Source organism: Dendropsophus ebraccatus, chromosome 15, assembly GCF_027789765.1.
Source record: "Dendropsophus ebraccatus isolate aDenEbr1 chromosome 15, aDenEbr1.pat, whole genome shotgun sequence".
NCBI classification, from domain to species: Eukaryota; Metazoa; Chordata; class Amphibia; order Anura; family Hylidae; genus Dendropsophus; species Dendropsophus ebraccatus.
This window is the reverse complement of record NC_091468.1, coordinates 62839972-62863612: the sequence shown is the minus strand read 5'-3', so window position 1 is coordinate 62863612 and position 23641 is coordinate 62839972. Positions and strand designations below refer to the sequence as shown.

The 23641-nt window shown below is 45.4% G+C and overlaps 1 protein-coding gene across 2 annotated transcripts in view; it reads left to right on the top strand.

The window, feature by feature from the left end:
* The window catches only part of CNKSR3 (CNKSR family member 3), a 66554-nt gene that overhangs the window by 16796 nt on the left and 26117 nt on the right, over window positions 1-23641 (top strand). Inside the window, exon 2 of one of the 2 annotated variants that reach the window (XM_069955379.1) lies at window positions 13408-13571. In XM_069955379.1, coding sequence (XP_069811480.1) covers window positions 13408-13571 — 164 coding nt within the window. Of the gene's footprint in view, window positions 1-13407; window positions 13572-16990; window positions 17096-23641 lie in introns of those variants that run through there. The other variant, XM_069955380.1, reaches the window with a different exon arrangement.

The following is a 23641-nucleotide window of genomic DNA, read 5'->3' as shown; positions in this document are numbered from 1 at the left end:
ACCTCTGAATACCAGCTTTTACACAGGTCCCACTGTGTAATTGTTTGTTCTCTGCTCTCTGCTGGCGACTAATCTCCCTCCCCCCCTCCCCTGTCCATAGGTTACACAGGGCTCGACTGATGTAAAAGAGTCGAGATTTGCTGATAATGAGCAGTGAATGAGAGAGAGGAGGGAGGGGGTGGCTGGGGAAAGGCTTTTTGAATGCAGATAATGGCATTTTTGCCTAATAAACCCAATTAGAAAGTTTCTTAAAATTGCCTGGACTATTTATTTCTGCAAAATTAAAAATAAACAAAATACAACAGTGACACTTTAAGAAAGTCTTCATAAATGTCCTCCTGCGTCTTTGGCGTACGTCAGGGGCCCTTCCTTGGTAAATGTGCCCCATTGTTTCTTTTCTGGCTAAACAAATGCTTCCAAAAACTGCAGTAATAATCGGAGTAATCTTCGCTCCGGAGCACTATTAGGCGCACTGCTGCGTCATTGCCCCTTCTAATGATAATCAATGAAGTGGGCAGGCCAAATGACGCAGCAGTGCGCCTAACAGTGCACCGGAGCGAAGATTACTCCGACTAACCTGTGCAGGACTGGCACCGTGGAGGTAGATAACACACAAATCTTCCTCCTCAGCGTACTAGGCACTATAGGGGGCTATCAGCGGGTTAGATTCTATTAGAATATGTCTCTGTATGTAAGAATACGTCTCTGTGTGTGAGGATACGTCTCTGTATGTGGGATACGTCTCTGTGTGTGAGGATACGTCTCTCTATGTGGGGATACGTCTCTATATGTGGGAATACGTCTCTGTATGTTAGGATACGTCTGTGTGTGTGGGATACGTCTCGGTATGTGAGGATACCTCTCTGTATGTGGGGATACGTCTCTGTATGTGAGGATACGTCTCTGTATGTTAGGATACGTCTGTGTGTGTGGGATACGTCTCGGTATGTGAGGATACCTCTCTGTATATGGGAATACGTCTCTGTGTGTGAGGATACGTCTCTGTATGTGAGGATACGTTTCTGTATGTGGGGATACGTCTCTGTGTGTGAGGATACGTCTCTGTATGTTAGCATACGTCTCTATGTGAGGATACCTCTCTGTATATGGGGATACGTCTCTGTGTGTGAGGATACGTCTCTGTATGTTAGGATACGTTTCTGTGTGTGAGGATACGTCTCTGTATGTGGGGATACGTCTCTATATGTAAGGATACGCCTCTGTATGTGAGGATACGTCTCTGTGTGTAAGGATACGGCTCTGTATGTGGGGATATGTCTCTGTGTGTGAGGATACGTCTCTGTGTGTGAGGATACGTCTCTGTGTGTGAGGATACGTCTCTGTATGTGAGGATACGTCTCTGTGTGTAAGGATACGTCTCTGTGTGAGGATATGGCTCTGTATGTGGGGATACGTCTCTGTGTGTGAGGATACGTCTCTGTGTGTGAGGATACGTCTCTGTGTGTGAGGATACGTCTCTGTGTGTGAGGATAAACATAGCCTTAGTCGGAGTAATCTTCGCTTCGGAGCACTATTAGGCGCACTGCTGCGTCATCTGCTTCTTCTAATGATAATCAATGAAGTGGGCAGGCCAAATGACGCAGCAGTGCTCCTAACAGTGCACCGGAGCGAAGATTACTCCGACTAACCTGTGCAGGACTGGCACCGAGGAGGTAGATAACAAACAAATCTTCCTCCTCAGCGTACCAGGCACTATAGGGGGGTATCAGCGGGTTAGATTCTATTAGAATGTCTCTGTATGTGGGAATACGTCTCTGTATGTGGGATACGTCTCTGTATGTGGGGATACGTCTCTGTGTGTGAGGATACTTTTTTGTATGTTAGGATACGTCTCTGTATGTGAGGATACCTCTCTGTATATGGGAATACGTCTCTGTGTGTGAGGATACATCTCTGTGTGTGAGGATACGTCTCTGTATGTTAGGATAAGTCTCTGTGTGTGAGGATACGGCTCTGTATGTGGGGATACGTCTCTGTGTGTGAGGATACGGCTCTGTATGTTAGGATACGTCTCTGTATGTGAGGATACCTCTCTGTATATGGGAATACGTCTCTGTGTGTGAGGATACGTCTCTGTATGTGAGAATACGTTTCTGTATGTGGGGATACGTCTCTGTGAGGATACGTCTCTGTATGTGAGGATACCTCTCTGTATATGGGAATACGTCTCTGTATGTTAGGATACGTTTCTGTGTGTGAGGATACGTCTCTGTATGTGAGGATACGTCTCTGTGTGTAAGGATACGTCTCTGTGTGTGAGGATATGTTTCTGTGTGTGAGGATACGGCTCTGTATGTGGGGATACGACTCTGTGTGTGAGGATACGTCTCTGTGTGTGAGGATACGTCTCTGTATGTTAGAATACGTCTCTGTATGTTAGAATACGTCTCTGTATGTGAGGATATGTTTCTGTATGTGGGGATACGTCTCTGTGTGTGAGGATACGTCTCTGTATGTTAGGATACGTCTCTGTATGTGAGGATACCTCTCTGTATATGGGAATACGTCTCTGTGTGTGAGGATACGTCTCTGTATGTTAGGATACGTTTCTGTGTGTGAGGATACGTCTCTGTATGTGGGGATACGTCTCTATATGTAAGGATACGCCTCTGTATGTGAGGATACGTCTCTGTGTGTAAGGATACGGCTCTGTATGTGGGGATATGTCTCTGTGTGTGAGGATACGTCTCTGTGTGTGAGGATACGTCTCTGTGTGTGAGGATACGTCTCTGTATGTGAGGATACGTCTCTGTGTGTAAGGATACGTCTCTGTGTGAGGATATGGCTCTGTATGTGGGGATACGTCTCTGTGTGTGAGGATACGTCTCTGTGTGTGAGGATACGTCTCTGTGTGTGAGGATACGTCTCTGTGTGTGAGGATAAACATAGCCTTAGTCGGAGTAATCTTCGCTTCGGAGCACTATTAGGCGCACTGCTGCGTCATCTGCTTCTTCTAATGATAATCAATGAAGTGGGCAGGCCAAATGACGCAGCAGTGCTCCTAACAGTGCACCGGAGCGAAGATTACTCCGACTAACCTGTGCAGGACTGGCACCGAGGAGGTAGATAACAAACAAATCTTCCTCCTCAGCGTACCAGGCACTATAGGGGGGTATCAGCGGGTTAGATTCTATTAGAATGTCTCTGTATGTGGGAATACGTCTCTGTATGTGGGATACGTCTCTGTATGTGGGGATACGTCTCTGTGTGTGAGGATACTTTTTTGTATGTTAGGATACGTCTCTGTATGTGAGGATACCTCTCTGTATATGGGAATACGTCTCTGTGTGTGAGGATACATCTCTGTGTGTGAGGATACGTCTCTGTATGTTAGGATAAGTCTCTGTGTGTGAGGATACGGCTCTGTATGTGGGGATACGTCTCTGTGTGTGAGGATACGGCTCTGTATGTTAGGATACGTCTCTGTATGTGAGGATACCTCTCTGTATATGGGAATACGTCTCTGTGTGTGAGGATACGTCTCTGTATGTGAGAATACGTTTCTGTATGTGGGGATACGTCTCTGTGAGGATACGTCTCTGTATGTGAGGATACCTCTCTGTATATGGGAATACGTCTCTGTATGTTAGGATACGTTTCTGTGTGTGAGGATACGTCTCTGTATGTGAGGATACGTCTCTGTGTGTAAGGATACGTCTCTGTGTGTGAGGATATGTTTCTGTGTGTGAGGATACGGCTCTGTATGTGGGGATACGACTCTGTGTGTGAGGATACGTCTCTGTGTGTGAGGATACGTCTCTGTATGTTAGAATACGTCTCTGTATGTTAGAATACGTCTCTGTATGTGAGGATATGTTTCTGTATGTGGGGATACGTCTCTGTGTGTGAGGATACGTCTCTGTATGTTAGGATACGTCTCTGTATGTGAGGATACCTCTCTGTATATGGGAATACGTCTCTGTGTGTGAGGATACGTCTCTGTATGTTAGGATACGTTTCTGTGTGTGAGGATACGTCTCTGTATGCGAGGATACGTCTCTGTGTGTAAGGATACGTCTCTGTGTGTAAGGATACGTCTCTGTGTGAGGATTTGTCTCTGTGTGTGAGGATACGGCTCTGTATGTGGGGATACGTCTCTGTGTGTGAGGATACGGCTCTGTATGTGGGGATTACGTCTCTGTGTGTGAGGATACGTCTCTGTGTGTGAGGATACATCTCTGTATGTGAGCATATGTCTCTGTATGTGAGGATAAGTCTCTGTATGTAAGAATACGTTTCTGTGTGTAAGGATACGTCTCTGTGTGTGAGGATATGTCTCTGTGTGTGAGGATACGGCTCTGTATGTGGGGATACGTCTCTGTGTGTGGGAATACATCTCTGTGTGTAAGGATACGTCTCTGTATGTGAGGATACGTTTCTGTATGTGGGGATACGTCTCTGTGTGAGGATATGTCTCTGTATGTGAGGATACGTCTCTGTGTGAGGATATGTCTCTGTGTGTGAGGATACGGCTCTGTATGTGTGGATACGTCTCTGTATGTGGGGATATGTCTCTGTGTGTGAGGATACCTCTCTGTATGTGGGGATACGTCTCTGTGTGTGAGGATACGTCTGTGTGTGAGGATACGGCTCTGTATGTGGGGATACGTCTCTGTCTGTGAGGATACGGCTTTGTATGTGGGTATACGTCTCTGTATGTGAGGATACGTCTTTGTGTGTGAGGATACGGCTCTGTATGTGGGGATACGTCTCTGTGTGTGAGGATACGTCTCTGTATGTGAGGATACGTCTCTGTATGTTGGGATACGTCTCTGTGTTTAAGGATACGTCTCTATATGTAAGGATACGTCTCTGTATGTGAGGATACGTCTCTGTGTGTGAGGATACGTCTCTGTATGTGAGGATACGTCTCTGTATGTGGGAATACATCTCTGTATACATCTCTGTATGTGATAATACGTCTCAGTATGTGTTCTGCTCTAAGAGAACTCTTCAATCACACAGATGCAGAAAGTAAATTTTGTTCTGGGTGTATAAATAGCCTGGCTGCCACTAAGTGCCGAGATTCCATGACTGTCCCGACCATTTTATCCAAACACCGCTCTGATTCATGCCTTGTGCTTTTTTAGCAGAGCGCGGAGCGGGTGAGGGGCTGTCACATTTACTAACAAGCGGGGCATTGTGAGGAAACATCGCATGAAAAACAATGTTGCATCCGATTATAAGAGCAGCTGCCTAGACTTGTCCAGTAGTGCAGGTGTTCCTTTCTGCACAGCCGGAATCAGTGGATTTTTTAGAATACGGATGTTTTTACTGAGGTTATGTTAGAACAAGAAGAGCCAGTTGTCAGCTGATCACAATAGTGTATGACGCGCCAGCTACTTTTACTATGTATGGGGCCTGTGTTTTATCGTGAAGCTTTGAAAGAATAAAGATTATTGGACTGTCTCCTGAACCGCTGGCTACATCTGCCTTTGTATAACACTATAGGCTGCTTATTACGCCAAGCCCCCCCCATTTAATACATTTTTTATTAAATGTTTGCAAAATAAAAATTGATTGAAATATTTTACAGTTTATGTGCCAATATATTGATAAATACATAGAATGAAGGAGGGGAAAAAATCATACTCACCTGCCGCAGGCTGCAGTGGTGTCCTGGGGTGGGGGGGAGGAGTCTTGTGTGGCCATAGGTATAATGCTGCCCCCAGCAACAAAAGTGATTGGCAGGATCAGGAGCCAATGGCTCAATCACAGCACCGCATTTAACTGTATGGGCCCCTGTTTAGGAGCACATACAGTTAAATGCAAAGCGTCAGCACCCAGCGTCACTTGCCCTGGTGCTCGCGCTGGCCTGGGCTACTATGCAATGCATCCACAATTCTGAATAGATTTAAGATGTTAAATATGTCCTATATTTTCCAGAGCCATTTTCTGGCACAGACATCTTTCAGGAACCCAATAGAACCCTAGGGATCTGGAAATTTACCTGAATTTTCTGAAAAGTAATTTCCTAGACGTGTGAAGGGGGCCTTAGGCTTCTCTTTTTAGTTGTCACTCTACCTTTATCTTCTATTGAATACAATTATGGAGACCATCTCCCACATTATAACTGTGTAACGGGAGCTGTATAATCATAGGAATTATGAGATGGTGACCATATAGAGAGCACAGAGAACACATGCAATTTTTAGAGGGTCACCACAAGATCACATGACTCTGAGCTGACGCAAAGGTTTCCAGGACTCTTCACATAGGATGGAATAACTAAAAAGGTAATAGCTGAATTATTTAAATTGGATGACTAGTTACATAATGAATAAAAGAGTGCTCTTTAAACCAGTTCTTGGCTTTGGCTTAAAAACTGCATAAAAAAACCTGAATGTGGGAACACACCCTTCAAGTTTGATGGAGTATATTGCTCCTAATTTATTAAAAGGCACACACCTCTCAATAATTGTCACCCATCTTGCCCCAAAGACAGGAAATTATACTGGATTAACCTAGATATATGATAAAATAGTAATAATGGGAACCAGGAGAGTATTGTGTGTAGGTTGTGGCTTTGATTTTATTTTCTTTATTTAGATTTTATATCTAAGCAAATTGAGGAGATTTATGGAAATTTAAGGAATAGTCCGTCCAGACCCTTTTTTTTTTTAAGCAAGTTCTGTAGAGGGAGAGGAGAAAAGAAATAACATGATCTTACCTTCCCCGCTCCAGCGCTGGTGGCTGCATATTGCTTCTCCAGTTCCCGGCCACTTCCTGGTGAGCGGGGACCCGGGTCATGACGTGTGAGGTCTGTTCAGCCAATCAGTGGCCGGGGCGGGACCCCACTACAGCTGCTGACTGGCTGAGCGGACCGCACACGTCACGACCCAGGTCCCTGCTCATACCAGGAAGCAGCTAGGAACTGGAGCAGCGGTATGGGGCCATCAGTGCTGGAGCGGGATAGGTAAGAGCATGTTGTTTCTTTCTCTTCTTCCTCTCCCCAGCACTCGCTACAAAAATGGGTCTGGTTGGACTTCTCCTTTAAAAGCACCAATCGATTTGGTTGCTCATTTTTCTTTGCTCTGGTTTTCTTCCCATTAGGTCAGTGAAGAATACATAACATCAGGGATAAAAACATTTGTTTATATTCCATATTCTACCTAAAGTAAAAACATAGAACGGGATTTATAAAATCCCGGACGTATGTGTACGCCAGATCCACCAACCCCAGCAATTAAAAAAACGATTGTTAATCCTTGGTCCTGGCACCCAGTAACTAGGCATGGGGGCGGGGCTACTGGCACATATTACGTTGTCTCCGCCCTCTTGACTGGCAGCCTGAGCGCTGGGCTTTGTATTACGGCTGACAATCAAGCAGAGGGAATAGGGCAGAGGCAGTATGACTAACTACTGCTGCGGCTCTGCTCCCATATGTAGTTACCAGGCATCGGGACCGAGGATTAAAGATGGATTTTTGAAATTGCTGCCCTGCCAGAAACTGCCATGAACAGCAATAGGGCCAGTTCACACGGAGCAAAAGCGGCAGAGAATTCCGCCTGCCTCCGTCTCCCACAGTGTGTCTATGGGAGGGCTCAAAGAATTGACGTGTCGTGCGCGAACCCTCCCTAAGGTACTGGGGCCAGGTCATACCCACCCCCCTGCCCACTGGTCTGCCCACTGTCAGTGATAGTACACATGGACCATTCGAAGACTAGAGAAACTTCAGAAATATGTTATGTAAGCGTGGCTGTGTCAGTACAGTAGAGCGAAGATTGAAACTTCTCGGAGTTCCGATAATCCGTATATACGGACTGTGTACAGAACGTGGGAATAAGGCCTAATTCTGAGGTAATTGTACTCACACTGGTCTCATGGATGCAGAATAAAGTATTGTTCGGAGTGGCGGACTACCCCCGACAGCATCGCTTATGAAGGAAACAGAGTTCTGTTGGACATGTTTCTGCATGCTCCCTTGAAGTTCTAAGAAAAGGGCTTGTCGGCAGTACTTAAGACCCTAACATATTTGTTCTTAAGCCCTGTGGGGAAGATCAGGTGTGTCCTGTGACATGCTAGTTAGGAATTCTGCTTTTAAAATGCATATTATTAATAGTGTACGTAATATGTCGCAACGACAAGTTTCTGTTTGGAGCATAGTAAATGTTTGATGTAACAACAAGTAGTATAGAGCTAATAATATAAAGAAATTGTAACTCGGTAAACAAGCAAGATTTGGTAATATGAGCCCCTGTGTCCCCATCCTGATACTGTACTGCAAGGGTAGGGAACCTTGGCTCTCCAGTTGTTGCAAAACTACAACTCCCATCATGCCTGGACAGCCAAAGCTAAAGCTTTGGCTGTCCAGGCATGATGGGAGTCGTAGTTTTACAACAGCTGGAGAGCCAAGGTTCCCTATCCCTGCTGTACTGGGTAGAAAGCCCTTATATTTTACCCAACTGCAACCTGATCAACTCTGCTGGTGATCGGACAGAGTTGATCAGGTAGTTGATTTGGAGGTATACAGTATGGGGCCTACCTGCAGAGGGGGCAGGTAAACAGTATAGGGGAACAACTACAGTAGGGAGAGGGAGGTATAAAGTATGAGGGGGGACGAATACAGAGGGGGGCTGAGTACAGAGGGGGACGTATACAGTCTGGGGAAACAACTACAGAGGGGGGAGGGACATATACAGTATGGGGACTACCTGCAGAGAGGGGGATATATACAGTATGGGAACTACCTGCAGAGGGGAGATATATACAGTATGGTGGAGCAACTACAGAGGGGGGACATATACAGTATGGGGACTACCTGCAGAGAGGGGGATATATACAGTATGGGGACTACTGCAAAGTAGGGAAGGAATATAGTATGGGGGAGCAACTACAGAGGGGGGGCATATACAGTATGGGGACTACCTGCAGAGGGGAGGGATGTATACAGTATGGGGGAACAACTACAGAGAGGGGACATATACATTATGGGGACTACCTGCAGAGGGGGTGGGGGGTAATTATAGACTATGGGGTAACAACTACCGAGGGGGAGGGGGAGGTATACAGTATGGGAGAACAACTACAGAGGGGGAGGGAGGTAAGCAGTATGAGGACTACCTGCAGAGAGGACAGACGTGTATTAGTGTTGGAGAGGACAGACGTGTTATGTTGAGGGCTAGTAATGAATTAGAAGCTGGACATCCCGCTGGCTTGAAATTCAACTCCCCAGGATGATTTTCCTGTGAGTTCAGAACAACCGAAAGGCCCAGCTGTACAATCATCCTTCCCCAAAGCCTCAACTGAGAGCGCTGTGGGCTGTAAATCCAAAGGTGACCGACATTCTTCACGTCTAAGGTGATTAGTCAGTGTGTCGTCGCATGTACAGCGCGTTCTCCCTGTGTGCCCAGAGTTTCCACCAGGTACTCAGGTTTCCTCCTACACTGCACAAATTCTGATTGGCCTCAGTGGCTTCCTATGAAACTGACCCTAGTGCGTGTGTATTGCAGATAAGAATATGAGATTGGGGGATTACATTGTCTGCAGAGGGCCACTTGGGCATTTATAACATCAATTGATATACACTGCACAGCCTCCGCAGTGTTATACTGTGTGTGTCAGTGGTGTAACTCGGGTTGGCGGCACACAGGACAAGACAAAGTATAGCGTCTCCCCAATGCCTCTAGTATTGTAGGTAAACTCCCATAATAGTATTACAGTTAACCTCCAGATGCCCCTGCTGTTGTAGTTGACCCCCAGTGATGCCCCTGGTAGTCCTAGGTAATCCCCAGTGATGCCGCTGGTAGTCCTAGTTAATCCCCAGTGATGCCCCTGGTAGTCCTAGTGTCCCTGGTGTCCCCCTCTGTCCTAGTTAATCCCCAGTGATGCCCCTGGTAGTCCTAGTTAATCCCCAGTAATGCCCATGGTAGTCCTAGTTAAGTCCCAGTGATGTCCCTGGTAATCCTAGTGTCCCTGGTGTCTCCCTCTGTCCTAGTTAATCCCCAGTGATGCCCCTGGTAGTCCTAGTTAATCCCCAGTGATGCCCCTGGTAGTCCTAGTTAATCCCCAGTGATGCCGCTGGTAGTCCTAGTTAATCCCCAGTCATACCCCTAGTCTGTACCAAATAAAAAAATAAACATCCCGCTCACCTTTACCCCGTTCCAGAGCTGGCCTAGTCCTCTTCTCTCTCCTATATTCTGTGCCAGAGCAGTGCAGGTCTGATCCTACAGATGGCACAGCACCCACCAGACATAGGAGGGCCCTGCGTGGTACACAAGTCTGCGGGCCTCATCAGGAGATCTCGGGGGACCAAATGGGGCCCTTGGGCCTGCTGGCCTACCACAGTGATTGTCATTGTGGGTCATGTTGCTGATGTTTGCCATGTAACCCTAGCTGATCATGCATGGTGAGATATTGTAGGTCAGGCAGATGGGAGATGTCATTTTCCTGCATGTATGTGATATATGATACAAGATATATGTTGGTAAAGCGTTTGTTAAATCATGCACAGCAAGGTCTGACAAGATGACTTGTGACCTCCTAGGTGACGCTTGTAAAGCAAATTAAAGGGAATCTGTCGGCACCCGGGCCCTACCTGAGGTGCTGACAGTGTGCTGTAGCTGGCAGTCCCCTTGTGAGCATGTTACCTTTTGGTAATTTGTCTGTGCAGTGGATTATGTGCAATCTCATGTCTCCTACTGTAAGGAGTCAAAGCGAAGTTGGGGCTCAGTGTTTGTGTTTCTTACGCTGTCAGACAGTATCTGCCAACAGAGGACTGATCTGCAATCAAATTGAGTTGAATCTCCAAGGCTAACTGTTGGAGATGTGGTCTAAAACATTACGTGGGGTAAAACATTCAAAGACCAACAACAGTTTTTTTTTCTCCTGGGTTCGATTCCCCTGATGGAAATGAAATATAGTCCTCTATTTTATTTTATTTTTTTCTCATTATTGCATTATTTTTAAAAGTGCAAAGAATTCCCTTTAGGTCTTACATTTAAAATTCATTTTTTATACAATAATGAGATAAAAAGGATTTATATTTTATTTCTATCTGGTGAATTGAACTCAGTAAACAAACAAAAAAAAAAGCCTTATTGGTTTATAGACAGGTGATTTACCTCGAGACCACGGCTCCAGCACAGTTAGGCATGTATATTAAACTATATCTGATCGCAGATCAGTCCTCTGTAGGAAGTTTACGACTGATATAAACACTCAGAGACACTGGCTGACAGCGTGAGTCAGCAGGAGGTCGGGCAGCAGAGTTTATTCATGAAGAGGAGGAAGGAGTGGTGAGGCATGCCAGAGTGCGGCACAGACACTAAGGCACAACTCCTCTTTGACTCTTCATTACAGAAGGAGACCAGCTACCATGCTCACTAGGGGGCTGCCAACTAAATACCTTGGGTGCTGACAAACTCCCTTTAAAGTGAGAAGGACAAAGTTCACTCAGATCCCCCTCCCACCCTTTCTAATGTAGCTGTTTTGCTAACCTTCTACATCTGTCCATGTCCAGTTATATTATTCTTTAACCACAACCCTTTCCTCTTTCCCGACACCCTTCTTGACAAAAGTTCATCAGGGTTTGGTGTTTTGATAATTTTAAAGAAAATATTCCTCCCCTGCACTGAATAGACTAGTGATCCTGTCTTCACAGACGTAGTGGCCCAGTTGGCACAGTAAGGTCATATACTTCGGAAGGTCATACGATTATTATCACATAAGCCACCGAAAGAACAGAGATAAGGGCTATCCTGCAATGCAAAGTCAATTGAATATTATCTGTGGTGCCAGATATCTTACTAGCTGTGCCGCAACACAATCCACGTGAACTTTGGCAGTAGCTGCTGAAACCGGATAGGCTGCATTGTTCACCCACGTCAATGTGTTTAATATTTAAGGTGCTTTGCTAAATACTTGGTGCAGAGCCGGTCCTGGGAGATTGTAGGTTGCACTTTGTGCACTATATAGTATATAGATTGTTTAGCGTCCTCTAGATTTTTGTCATGGCCATCTTCTTATTCTGGTTTGCCTTCTGGGTAAGGCATTGTATTGATAAGGAATTGTTATGCTGGGTTTACACGTAGCGATAATTCGCCCGATCGTATGATTAACGATTTCGAAGTAATGATTTTTTTTTAATAACGATCAGCGTTTAGATGGAACGATATATCGTACGGAAAAATCGTTTTGCGATCGTTTTGCAATCACTTAAGCCTATCTCGCACATAGGTTAAATCGGTGAACGGCTGTTTACACGGAACGATCTGCGGATTTTTTGCGAACGACGATTTAAGAACATGTTGTAAAGATCAAAATGAATGATTTCTCGCTTGACGTTTGATCGTTCGCTGCGTTTACACCTACGATTATCGTTCGGATTCGATCGTTATCGTGCAAATACGAATGATCATCGTTCCGTGTAAACGTAGCTTTAGAAACAGCAATTCTGCTGCTTTTTATAAGGGATGTACAGATGTCAAATAGAAGGACCACCAATGTAACACATTAAAGAAAAAAACAGGTGATTTATAAAATCCATCAGGGGCAGGGGGGAAATTGATTACAAGTACCAACTTACCTCTCCCCTGTGTTGAGCAGCGGGACCGTCCTCGGGACCCCCTGTTGGAAGGCAAAGTTGTGAAGACGTTATGATATGGGGGAAAAGGTCTGGCCCTGTCGATGGACTGGCTGCTCAGACAGTCAGTGACTGGAGCGGCTGCTCACCCCAGTGACTGATTGTTACGTTTCAGCACTGGAGATCCCGCAGCCCAGCAGGGGTCTCTAGGCCGGTCCCGCTGCTTTCCCCCTTGCCGGCTGCTGGATTTTATAAATCGCTGGACTTCTCCCTTAAGTAGATAGATACCATGTTAATGAGTATGTATATGGAGGGGAGGGGGGTATCCTAAGTATCTGGGGAAACCCATGCAAACAAGAGAAGAACATGCAAACTCCATGCCTATCTTGTCCTTGGTTAGATTTCAACCCAAGGACACCAACATTGCAGGTAGAGTTGAGCACGCTCGGGTTTGGATACTCAGCATTTGATTACCGGTGGCTGAAGAAGTTGGTTGCAGCTCTATGTAGTCCTGGAAAACATGGATACAGCCTATGGCCTACGGACTCCCTAGGACTGCATCCAACTTCTTCAGCCACCGGTGATTCAAATGCTGAGACTTCCAGGTTTGCTCACACTCAATTGTGTTTTCTCACCAGGGGAAAGGTGCCTTTTCCTCCATGTAGGCCCCGCTTGTCTTATGGACGGGCAGGGAGTCTGGGCGAGGCAGGCAGGAGGCATGGCGTCCTCCTGCACCTGATTTGTCTGATTATCTATGATAAAAACTGGCATTTTTCGTTATACTTTTGACTTTCTTATAAAATCATACGAAAAAGAAACCCCTCCAAAACCCTAGGACTTACATCCGCTTTGTTTTATTGTAGGACTTGACGACTCGCTGCAGATTTATGTTCCCGGTGTAGAAAGGGAGAAGATTAATGGTGAACAACTCCTGAAGATATCTCACCAGGATCTGGAAGAACTTGGAGTGACACGAATTGGTCATCAGGAACTTGTTCTTGAGGCTGTCGATCTTCTGTGTGCCTTGGTGAGTAGCTGAATGCTCTGTACTAGTTTACCTCTACATGACTGGGTTTGGTTTATTGCTTCTGCTTGACCATAGAAATATGGCAGTGCCTGTTTCTGCGGTTCAGCTCATTTAAAGGGGAACTCGGCGATTTTTTATATATATTTTTTTTTCAAATCACCTGGTGTCAGAAAGTCTCCAGTCTTCTAGTACTTATCAGCTGCTGTATGTTCTGCGGGAAATGGTGTATTGTTTCCAGTCTAACACAGTGCTCTTTGCTGCCACCTCTGTCCATGTCAGGAACTGTCCAGAGCAGGAGCGGTTTTCTATGGGGATTTGCTGCTGCTCTGGACAGTTCCTGACATGGACAGAGGTGACAGCAGAGAGCACTGTGTCAGACTGAAAAGAATACATTACTTCCTGCAGGAAATACAGCAGCTGATAAGTACTGGAAGATGTTTAACTAGAAATAAATTACAAATCTATATAACTTTCTAACGCCAGTAGATTGGAAAGAATTTTTTCGCCGGAGTTTCCCTTTAACGGAACAGGATGAGTGGGACTGGGGCGCAGTACAAGGCACAGCCACACTCTTGTTAATGTCGCTGTACACCACTGAGGGAACGGCTGCCCCTTTGTCATATTGATGGTGGGGGTGGGATCTTTTCACGACTCCCTCTCCTCTTCCTGACCTGGAACAACGATAACTTGGTACTTCCAGGAAAGAACCCGGCACATGGTTTTTATATCTGAAAGAGTTTTTCCTTAAAATCTGATTCTTGGTGTAAACTTCCTCACATCTGTAAAAATTCTCTGGATAAGCTCAAAAAGTCACGACACACCCGAAGATGAAAGAGTTTTCTTTGTCAAGAGTTTGTTATGTGAAATCCCATTTTGACGCTTCCTGTCCAACAAAAGTCGCTTTACTTTTTTTTTTTTACTTTTATAGAATTGTTAGAAATCATGTTCCGTTCATATGAGTTATGTATATATAAAGGACATAAAAGGGTCCTTGTTAAAGTGGTACTCCGGCAAAAAAAAAAAAAAGATTTCAAATCAACTGGTTTAATTTTAACGTAAAGAAAAATTGGGTCGGCCATGTTTTTGTGTACGCTAAAAATAAATAAAAAAATAAATTTTTATTTTTATAATGTAAGGCCTCATGTCCAGTGCTTTTCATGGAGTGTGATTTTGTCCACTCCGTTAAAAACTCCACTCCGTCTGTTGATTGCATGCGCTGGGTTGGGGGTCGGGGGAGCGGTGGAGACGTAAGCAGTGACAGGAGCGGGGGGAAGATGGGAGCAGTGACAGGTGTGGGGTGAAGATGAGAGCGGATGATAGGAGCGGGGGAGGCATCTGTGCCGCCATCCGCACTATGACCTGTCCTATTTTTTTGCGGCAAGGATGACGGCACGGATGGTATGAATGCACACATAGGATTAAAAGGGCCCTAAAATTGTTCGTGGTTGTGTATCTGCGACAACGGACAGTTTTAATAATGTGAATAAGGCCTAAGGGCCCTATTTCACGGGACGATTATCGTTCGGATAATCGTTAAATCGTTCGGAACTAAGCGATAATCGTTCGGTTGAATAGCAGTTAACGATTAAACGACGAACGAGAAATCGACGATCGCTTAATGAGACCTGGACCTATTTTTATCGTTGCTCGTTCGCAAATCGTTCGCATGGAATAAGACGTCGTTTGGTCGTTCGCAGTAGTGACGAACGCAGTAGTGACGACAAGACGACCGTGTAATTGGGTGAACGATTTCAGGTCGTTCGCAATAGCGGTCGTTTGAGATTGTTTATAATTAACGATTATGCGAACGATAATCATCCCGTGGAATAGGGCCCTAAGTCAAGGAAAAACGGATCCCGGCGGATGGCGCGCAACTTCAGGATTTTTTACCATCAGTTTTTTTCCGGATCTATTAAACGGACAGCAAGAACCCAGCCTAAGTGAGACAAAGATCATTATACTATATACAGAAGTTCTGCACAGTAAAAGCTGTTTCCATTTTAAGAAAAAAAAACTGGGCTGAGAGCGAAGAAAAAGAGCGACGAGAAGACGGGAATGTGCTGGAGTAATGGGAATGGAATGGTTGGACATTCTTTCCTATCCCTCGCAGAGAGGTCATTGTGTATGTCTGGCTCTGTCATGCACTTCATCGTCTATGAGATGTTATATTCTCTATGGATTTAGGGGCAGATGTCGGCATCGTAACGTATAGGCTCCTAGTATCAGATCAACATAAGAAGTCACACAATGTATAAAACCAAACACACCTCTAATATATGTATGGATGGATGGAGCGCCCTGAGCGTTCTCTGGAACACACTGCCTAAACTAAACTAACCAGTTGTTTGGGACTGATAGGAATCAATAGACTCCCTATATAACCCGCCCTATAAAGGTCATTGTGTAGGCCAAACCCTCCAATCGATTGTCTATCAGGTCCTCCCAGCTCTCCTCAGCAGTCGATATCGATCTATGAGACTATGAGACACTGTCAGACTGGAGAGAATGCACCACTTCCTGCAGGACATACAGCTGCTGATAAGTACTGGAAGACTTGAGATTTTTTAAATAGAAGTAAATTACAAATCTATATAACTTTCTGACACCAGTTGATTTGAAAGTAAAAAAAACTTTCGGTGAACTACCCCTGTAATGCTGTCCCCTTTTTTATTTTTGTCATTTCTGGTAAGTGGGGAAGCCTTTTTTTTTTTTAAACCAATCATCTATCATCTTCATGAAAACTTTATTATTCGAGGACAAGAGTAAAGCGTAGGCTGTATAAGGTGCGATTCCCAGTCTAGGTAACGTTACACCTGTGAGATGAGCGGACGTGCACAATAGGATATTGTATATAACACAAGAGGAAAGACCAATCCTAAAGCTTTTATTCCTCCATTGTCTTATAGGTTATAGCAGAACATGTAACACAAGGGTTTCGGGGCCAGATCCTAAGGCTGTATTACATCTCATACAGTTTCCCACTCATTTCCTTTATCATGCACTGCCGTCACTATACATACACTATACATACACTATACATTGCTTTAAACTAATGTGTTCCTCCTGTGTGATACTGTGGCCTAAGCGCTTGTATGACGAGATATGTATTATGGGGGAGATTAATCAAACATGGTGTGAAGTAAAATTGGCTCAGTTGCCCCTAGCAACCAATCAGATTCCACCTTTCATCCCTCACAGACTCTTTAGAAAATGAAAGGTGGAATCTGATTGGTTGCTAGGGGTAACTGAGCCAGTTTCACTTTACACCAGTTTGATAAATCTCCCCCCATGTTTGATAAGTCTCCGCCTATGTCCTCTGTGTCCCCTGCTGACTGGAACTGCCACCGCTTCTAAGACAAACAGGAAGTGACGGCCTGCTCAGCCAATCACTGACTGAGACAGGACAGCATCGTGGCCTGTGATTGGCTGAGCGGGCTGTCACTCTGGAGACAAGTTCGTTAGTGGCTGCAGTCAGCGGGGGACTCTGGAGATACCACAACAGGACCCCAGGTTAGCACGGAGAGGTAAGTATGTCATCTTTCTTTATTATGTTCTCCAGCAGGGCAGCATCATATAAAAAAATCTCTAATGCCAGATAACCCCTTTAATGTCACTTCTCATACTTGGAGGTTTTGTAACTTCTCACTTTGCCCCTTTACTTTACTTTTTTCCACTTCTGTGATAGACAAATGCATCACACATAATTGTAATGTTACAGAGAATAACAAGAATATAGGGCATGTGAGTACGTCCATAGTGATTGGCAGGCCCCACCACCTAGTAGGGTGGCCATGTCCTTGTCCAGGACGGGAAGTAACACTGCACAACATGCGGTCCTGAGCATCCATTCATAGCGCATATATATACGACAACGCTAATGGAGGCAATAAGGTAATGAGGCGACATTCCTCTAGGATCAAAGGTTTCCTCCCCGTCACTTGTGTGTCTTTATTCCACATGACATCTCTCTGCTTAGTGTTGCATGCCCTGGAGCAGTCCGGGGACAGATGAATGGGTGAGGCGCATACGTTAGGAGACAGCTCTCTAATCACTATAGCGGGTTAAACACCATAATTAACCTGTTCATTTTATTCTTCTCATTTTTATTGCTGTGCGCCGGCTGCGCATGCTGGGAATCAATTGCACTTGTTTGTCATGTCATAATGAATATGGATGGGTATATGCAGAGTGGAGCCACTGCTATTATGGATCCTGCTGCCATGACAGGGTGTACTTGGCCTTCAGGGCATGGTATATGACACATTAAGGCCCCCTTCACATGTCCGGTAAATTTATCCCAATTCCCTCATAAGACCCGTAGGTTTCTATTGGGCATGGACACCTTTCAGGATTTTTCCTGAAGGGTGTCCATGCTGGAAAATATAGAACATGGACATAGAACCCTACAGGGGTATGCAGAATTCTGGACAATTCCGTAAGCACATCTGTCCGGAATTCTGAATGCATTACATGGCAGCCCGAGTCAGCGCCAGCACCCGGGCAAGTGTCACCGCTGACACTGGCCCTTCAACTGTAGGATCAGCAGGTCAGTATGGTTTATTTTAGACATCAGAAGAGGACATGTATTGTCCGTTTAAGGCCATGACCACAGAACGTTTTTTAGGGGCTTCTGAAATAACGGCCATTGGGCGCAAAATGACGGGTGTCCAAAAAAACAGCCATCAAACAACCCAAAAGGGACGTTGTGTAGTCGTGTCTGTAATCTGTTCAACCAGAGTGAATATGAGGTGGAAATGTTTGGAAATTGATGGATGACTAATCTAAGCTCAGTCGGGAAGTCACGTCTCTACAGGGCATTACTTCTTCATAGTGATGGATTTTGTGTGTTCCAGGTTACGCCAGGTGCTCTATAACAGGCATTTTCCCCCAGGAGCAGCGCTCTCAGCCATGAATATCTCTGTACAGACCTCATCACATGGAACGTGCCATCATGTAGCGTCTGATAGAATATCCCTCTATATGTCTGTGCATGGGGGTCTGACAGTCCCATATTGTCCTATATACAGTAGGATTATCCTATATACAGTGGGATTGTCCCATATACCATTGGATTGTCCTATATACATTGGGATTCTCTTATATACTGTGGGATTGTCCTATATACAGTGGGATTCTCGTATATACTGTGGGATTCTCCTATATACTGTGGGATTCTTCTATATACTGTGGGATTGTCCTATATACTGTGGGATTCTCCTATATACTGTGGGATTCTCCTATATACTGTGGGATTCTCCTATATACTGTGGGATTCTCTTATATACTGTGGGATTGTCCTATATACTGTGGGACTCTCTTATATACTGTGGGATTGTCCTATATACTGTGGGATTCTCCTATATACTGTGGGAATGTCCTATATACTGTCGGATTGTCCTATATACTGTGGGATTGTCCTATATACTGTGGGAATGTCCTATATACTGTGGGATTGTCCTATATACTGTGGCATTCTCCTATATACTGTAGCATTCTCCTATATACTGTGGGATTGTCTTATATACTGTGGGATTCTCCTATATACTGTGGGATTCTCCTATATACTGTGGGATTCTCCTATATACTGTGGCATTCTCCTATATACTGTGGGATTGTCCTATATACTGTGGGATTCTCCTATATACTGTGGGATTCTCCTATATACTGTGGGATTCTCCTATATACTGTGGGATTCTCCTATATACTGTGGGTCTCTCCTATATACTGTGGGATTGTCCTATATACTGTGGGATTGTCCTATATACTGTGGGATTCTCCTATATACTGTGGGATTCTCCTATATACTGTGGGATTCTCCTATATACTGTGGGATTCTCTTATATACTGTGGGATTGTCCTATATACTGTGGGACTCTCTTATATACTGTGGGATTCTCCTATATACTGTGGGATTGTCCTATATACTGTGGGATTCTCCTATATACTGTGGGATTGTCTTATATACTGTGGGATTCTCCTATATACTGTGGGATTCTCTTATATACTGTGGGATTGTCCTATATACTGTGGGAATGTCCTATATACTGTGGGATTCTCCTATATACTGTGGCATTCTCCTATATACTGTCGGATTGTCCTATATACTGTGGGATTCTCCTATATACTGTGGGAATGTCCTATATACTGTGGGATTCCCCTATATACTGTGGCATTCTCCTATATACTGTAGCATTCTCCTATATACTGTGGGATTGTCTTATATACTGTGGGATTCTCCTATATACTGTGGGATTCTCCTATATACTGTGGGATTCTCCTATATACTGTGGCATTGTCCTATATACTGTGGCATTCTCCTATATACTGTGGCATTGTCCTATATACTGTGGCATTCTCCTATATACTGTGGGATTGTCCTATATACTGTGGGATTCTCCTATATACTGTGGGATTCCCCTATATACTGTGGGATTCTCCTATATACTGTGGGATTGTCCTATATACTGTGGGATTGTCCTATATACTGTGGGATTCTCCTATATACTGTGGGATTCTCCTATATACTGTGGGATTCTCCTATATACTGTGGGATTCTCCTATATACTGTGGGATTGTCCTATATACTGTGGGATTCCCCTATATACTGTGGGATTCTCCTATATACTGTGGGATTGTCCTATATACTGTGGGATTCTCTTATATACTGTGGGATTCTCCTATATACTGTGGGATTCCCCTATATACTGTGGGATTCTCCTATATACTGTGGGATTGTCCTATATACTGTGGGATTGTCCTATATACTGTGGGATTCTCCTATATACTGTGGGATTCTCCTATATACTGTGGGATTCTCCTATATACTGTGGGATTCTCCTATATACTGTGGGATTGTCCTATATCATGTGGGATTGTCCTATATACTGTGGGATTCCCCTATATACTGTGGGATTGTCCTATATACTGTGGGATTGTCCTATATACTGTGGGATTCTCTTATATACTGTGGGATTCTCCTATATACTGTGGGATTCTCCTATATACAGCCGCAGCTAAAGTTTAATGATTACCTAGAGTGGAATGGTAAATATTTGTTTTCTTCCTATATTGTTCCCCAGAGCTGTCAGTGACACCAAGTCCTGTATATATACTGACATATTGGCCCAGATTTACTAAACAGAGATTTCTCTCTTTTTTCAGCATGTTTTCTTTATTATATGTTTATGTTGGGTTTTTGCTCTGAGACTGACACAGCAGCTCAGGAACCCGAGGGGGCGTACGTCCTTTGATTTTTCAGATGTCCTGACATATATACTAGAGATGAGTGCAACTGGAGCATGATGGAGTCCGATCAATCGGCATTTGTTTACCGGTGGCTGAAAAAGTTGGATGGAGCCCTAGGGAGTCCTGGTGGACACAGCCTATGGCCTATGGCTGTATCCATGTTTTTCCGGACAGCCAACTTTTTCAGCCACTGGTAATCAAATGCCGAACGATTGGATTCCAGCATGCCCCAGTTGTGCTCATCTCTAAGACTTGGTACAGTTTTGGTTCCCTGTAGCTGACGGATCACACAGGGCCATGTTAGCCTGTTGGGCCTATAATCACCCCGGACCCTTAGGGTCCATTTACACAGAAAGATTTGAAGCCAAACCCAGGAGTGGAAATGAATATACGAGAAATCTCAGGCTTTCCTTTATGACCTGATCTCTGTTTATAGTCTGTTTCTGGCTTTGGCTTCAAATGTTTGGCAGATAATCTGTCAGGTAATATTTCTGTGTAAATGGACCCTTAGTTGTGTTAATGTTGCGGCTGATGGCCGTATAAAGCTATATATATATATATTTTGCAGTAAAATGATAGAATCAGGGGTTTGATCAAATCCTGGGAAATGATGAAATGATCGCGCTGTTCCGTCATTTCCCTAGGGATTCGATCAAATTACTGACCCCTCTTAGGGAAATGATGGAATGAACTCTATCATTACCCCCTGCCACATAGAATTCGCTTACCGTATTAGCTCTCTGCTCCCCCGGCCTGTCCGCTCTGCTCCCCGTCTTCATCCATCGCCTCTCTGCTCCCCGTTCTGCTCATTTCCCCTGCTGTACGCCTCCTGCTCCCCCAGCCTGCCCGCTCCGCTCCCCGGCCGCCCCGCCGCCATACGCCTGCCGGGGAGGTGTGCCACTATGCTCCCCATCAACCTCCGGTCCTTTCCTCCCCACCCTGCAACATGCCTCCTGCTCCCCCGGCCTGTCCGCACTACTTCCCGTCCGCCCCAATGCCGTATGCCTGCCGGGAAGTGTGCCGCTCTGCTCCCCATCCGCCTCCAGGGCCCGTCTGCCCCGACCATATGCCTGCCGTGAGGCGTGCCGCTTTGCTCCCCAGTCCGCCCCTGCCGCCATGTGCCTGCCGTGAGGTGTGCCGCTCTGCTCCCCCGTCCGCCCCTGCCGCCATGTGCCTGCCGTGAGGTGTGCCGCTCTGCTCCCCCGTCCGCCCCTGCCGCCATGTGCCTGCCGTGGAGGTGTGCCGCTCTGCTCCCCAGTCCGCCCCTGCCGCCATGTGCCTGCCGTGGAGGTGTGCCGCTCTGCTCCCCAGTCCGCCCCTGCCGCCATGTGCCTGCCGTGGAGGTGTGCCGCTCTGCTCCCCAGTCCGCCCCTGCCGCCATGTGCCTGCCGTGGAGGTGTGCCACTCTGCTCCCCCGTCCGCCCCTGCCGCCATGTGCCTGCCGTGAGGTGTGCCGCTCTGCTCCCCCGTCCGCCCCTGCCGCCATGTGCCTGCCGTGGAGGTGTGCCGCTCTGCTCCCCAGTCCGCCCCTGCCGCCATGTGCCTGCCGTGGAGGTGTGCCGCTCTGCTCCCCCGTCCGCCCCAGCCGCCATGTGCCTGCCGTGGAGGTGTGCCGCTCTGCTCCCCCGTCCGCCCCTGCCGCCATGTGCCTGCTGTGGAGGTGTGCTGCTCTGCTCCCCCGTCCCCCGCCGCCAAATATAGAGCCGGGCGTCTCCTCGATCGTTCATTCCATCATTTCCCTGAAAGGGGTCAGGCATTTGATCAAAACCCCAGGGAAATGATGCAACGACGTGTTCATTCCATCATTTGATCAAATCCCTGGATTCTATCATTTTACTGCAATATATATATATATCTGTCTCCAGTGCTGTGTGTGTATAATAGGGTTATAGTGAGAACACAGCGTGTTTCACACATAAATAGCGGAAGCATGTGACCGGCTTTGTCCAGAGAACACTCAGCCTCTACTATATACAAGGCCATTTTTAAAATAAACAGAAAGCTTCCCATATTTTCCACTTCTCGGGAAATCCTCTGGCCGAAGTATTCACAGATTTACAGCCTCAGCGTCTATGGTGACATGACACATTACATGAAACAGAATATCAACAAAGCAGCGCATAGAGAGCGGATTGGTCGGGCGCTGCGCCAGTCTAAATCTGGACGGCATTTGGAGTAGTTCTCATGTCAGCATTGTGCCGAGGACTTTAAAACCCCTTCCCCCAAAATAACGCCCCCTCCCCATATGAGATTTTTGGCAAATTTGTAACTCCTCACAGTCCAAAAATCATAATTCTTAGATTTTTTTCAATATAATGAGACAATTGAGGGCTTCATTTTCAGGGACAAATAGACCTTTTTAATGACTTCCTTCATTTTATCATTTTGTCTGCATAAAAAAAAAGTTCTTGGGCTGAAATAAAAAAAAAAAAACCTGCAGTTTTGCAACTTTTGAGGGTTTTTGCTCCTACAGTGTTCACTTTGCAATAAAACTGATCTGTAATCTTTATGCGGTAGGTCAGTACAATTACAGCAGTTTATGTACTTTTTTTTTTCTTTTTACTAACTTGACTTCCATCTCGTCATATTTCATCTGCGGTGACATATTTTGTGATATGATCTGTAGTTTTTATTGGCATCATAATCGGGTGGATGGGACATTTTATTTGCTTTTTTTCTATTTTATCTAATATATGATATAAATAAAAATCAGCAATTATGGCATTTGGTATTAATCAATCATTTTTGGCGATCACTATGGGTCCATTTTCACAGAAAGATTATCTGACAGATTATCTGCCAAAGATTTAAAGCCAAAGCCAGGA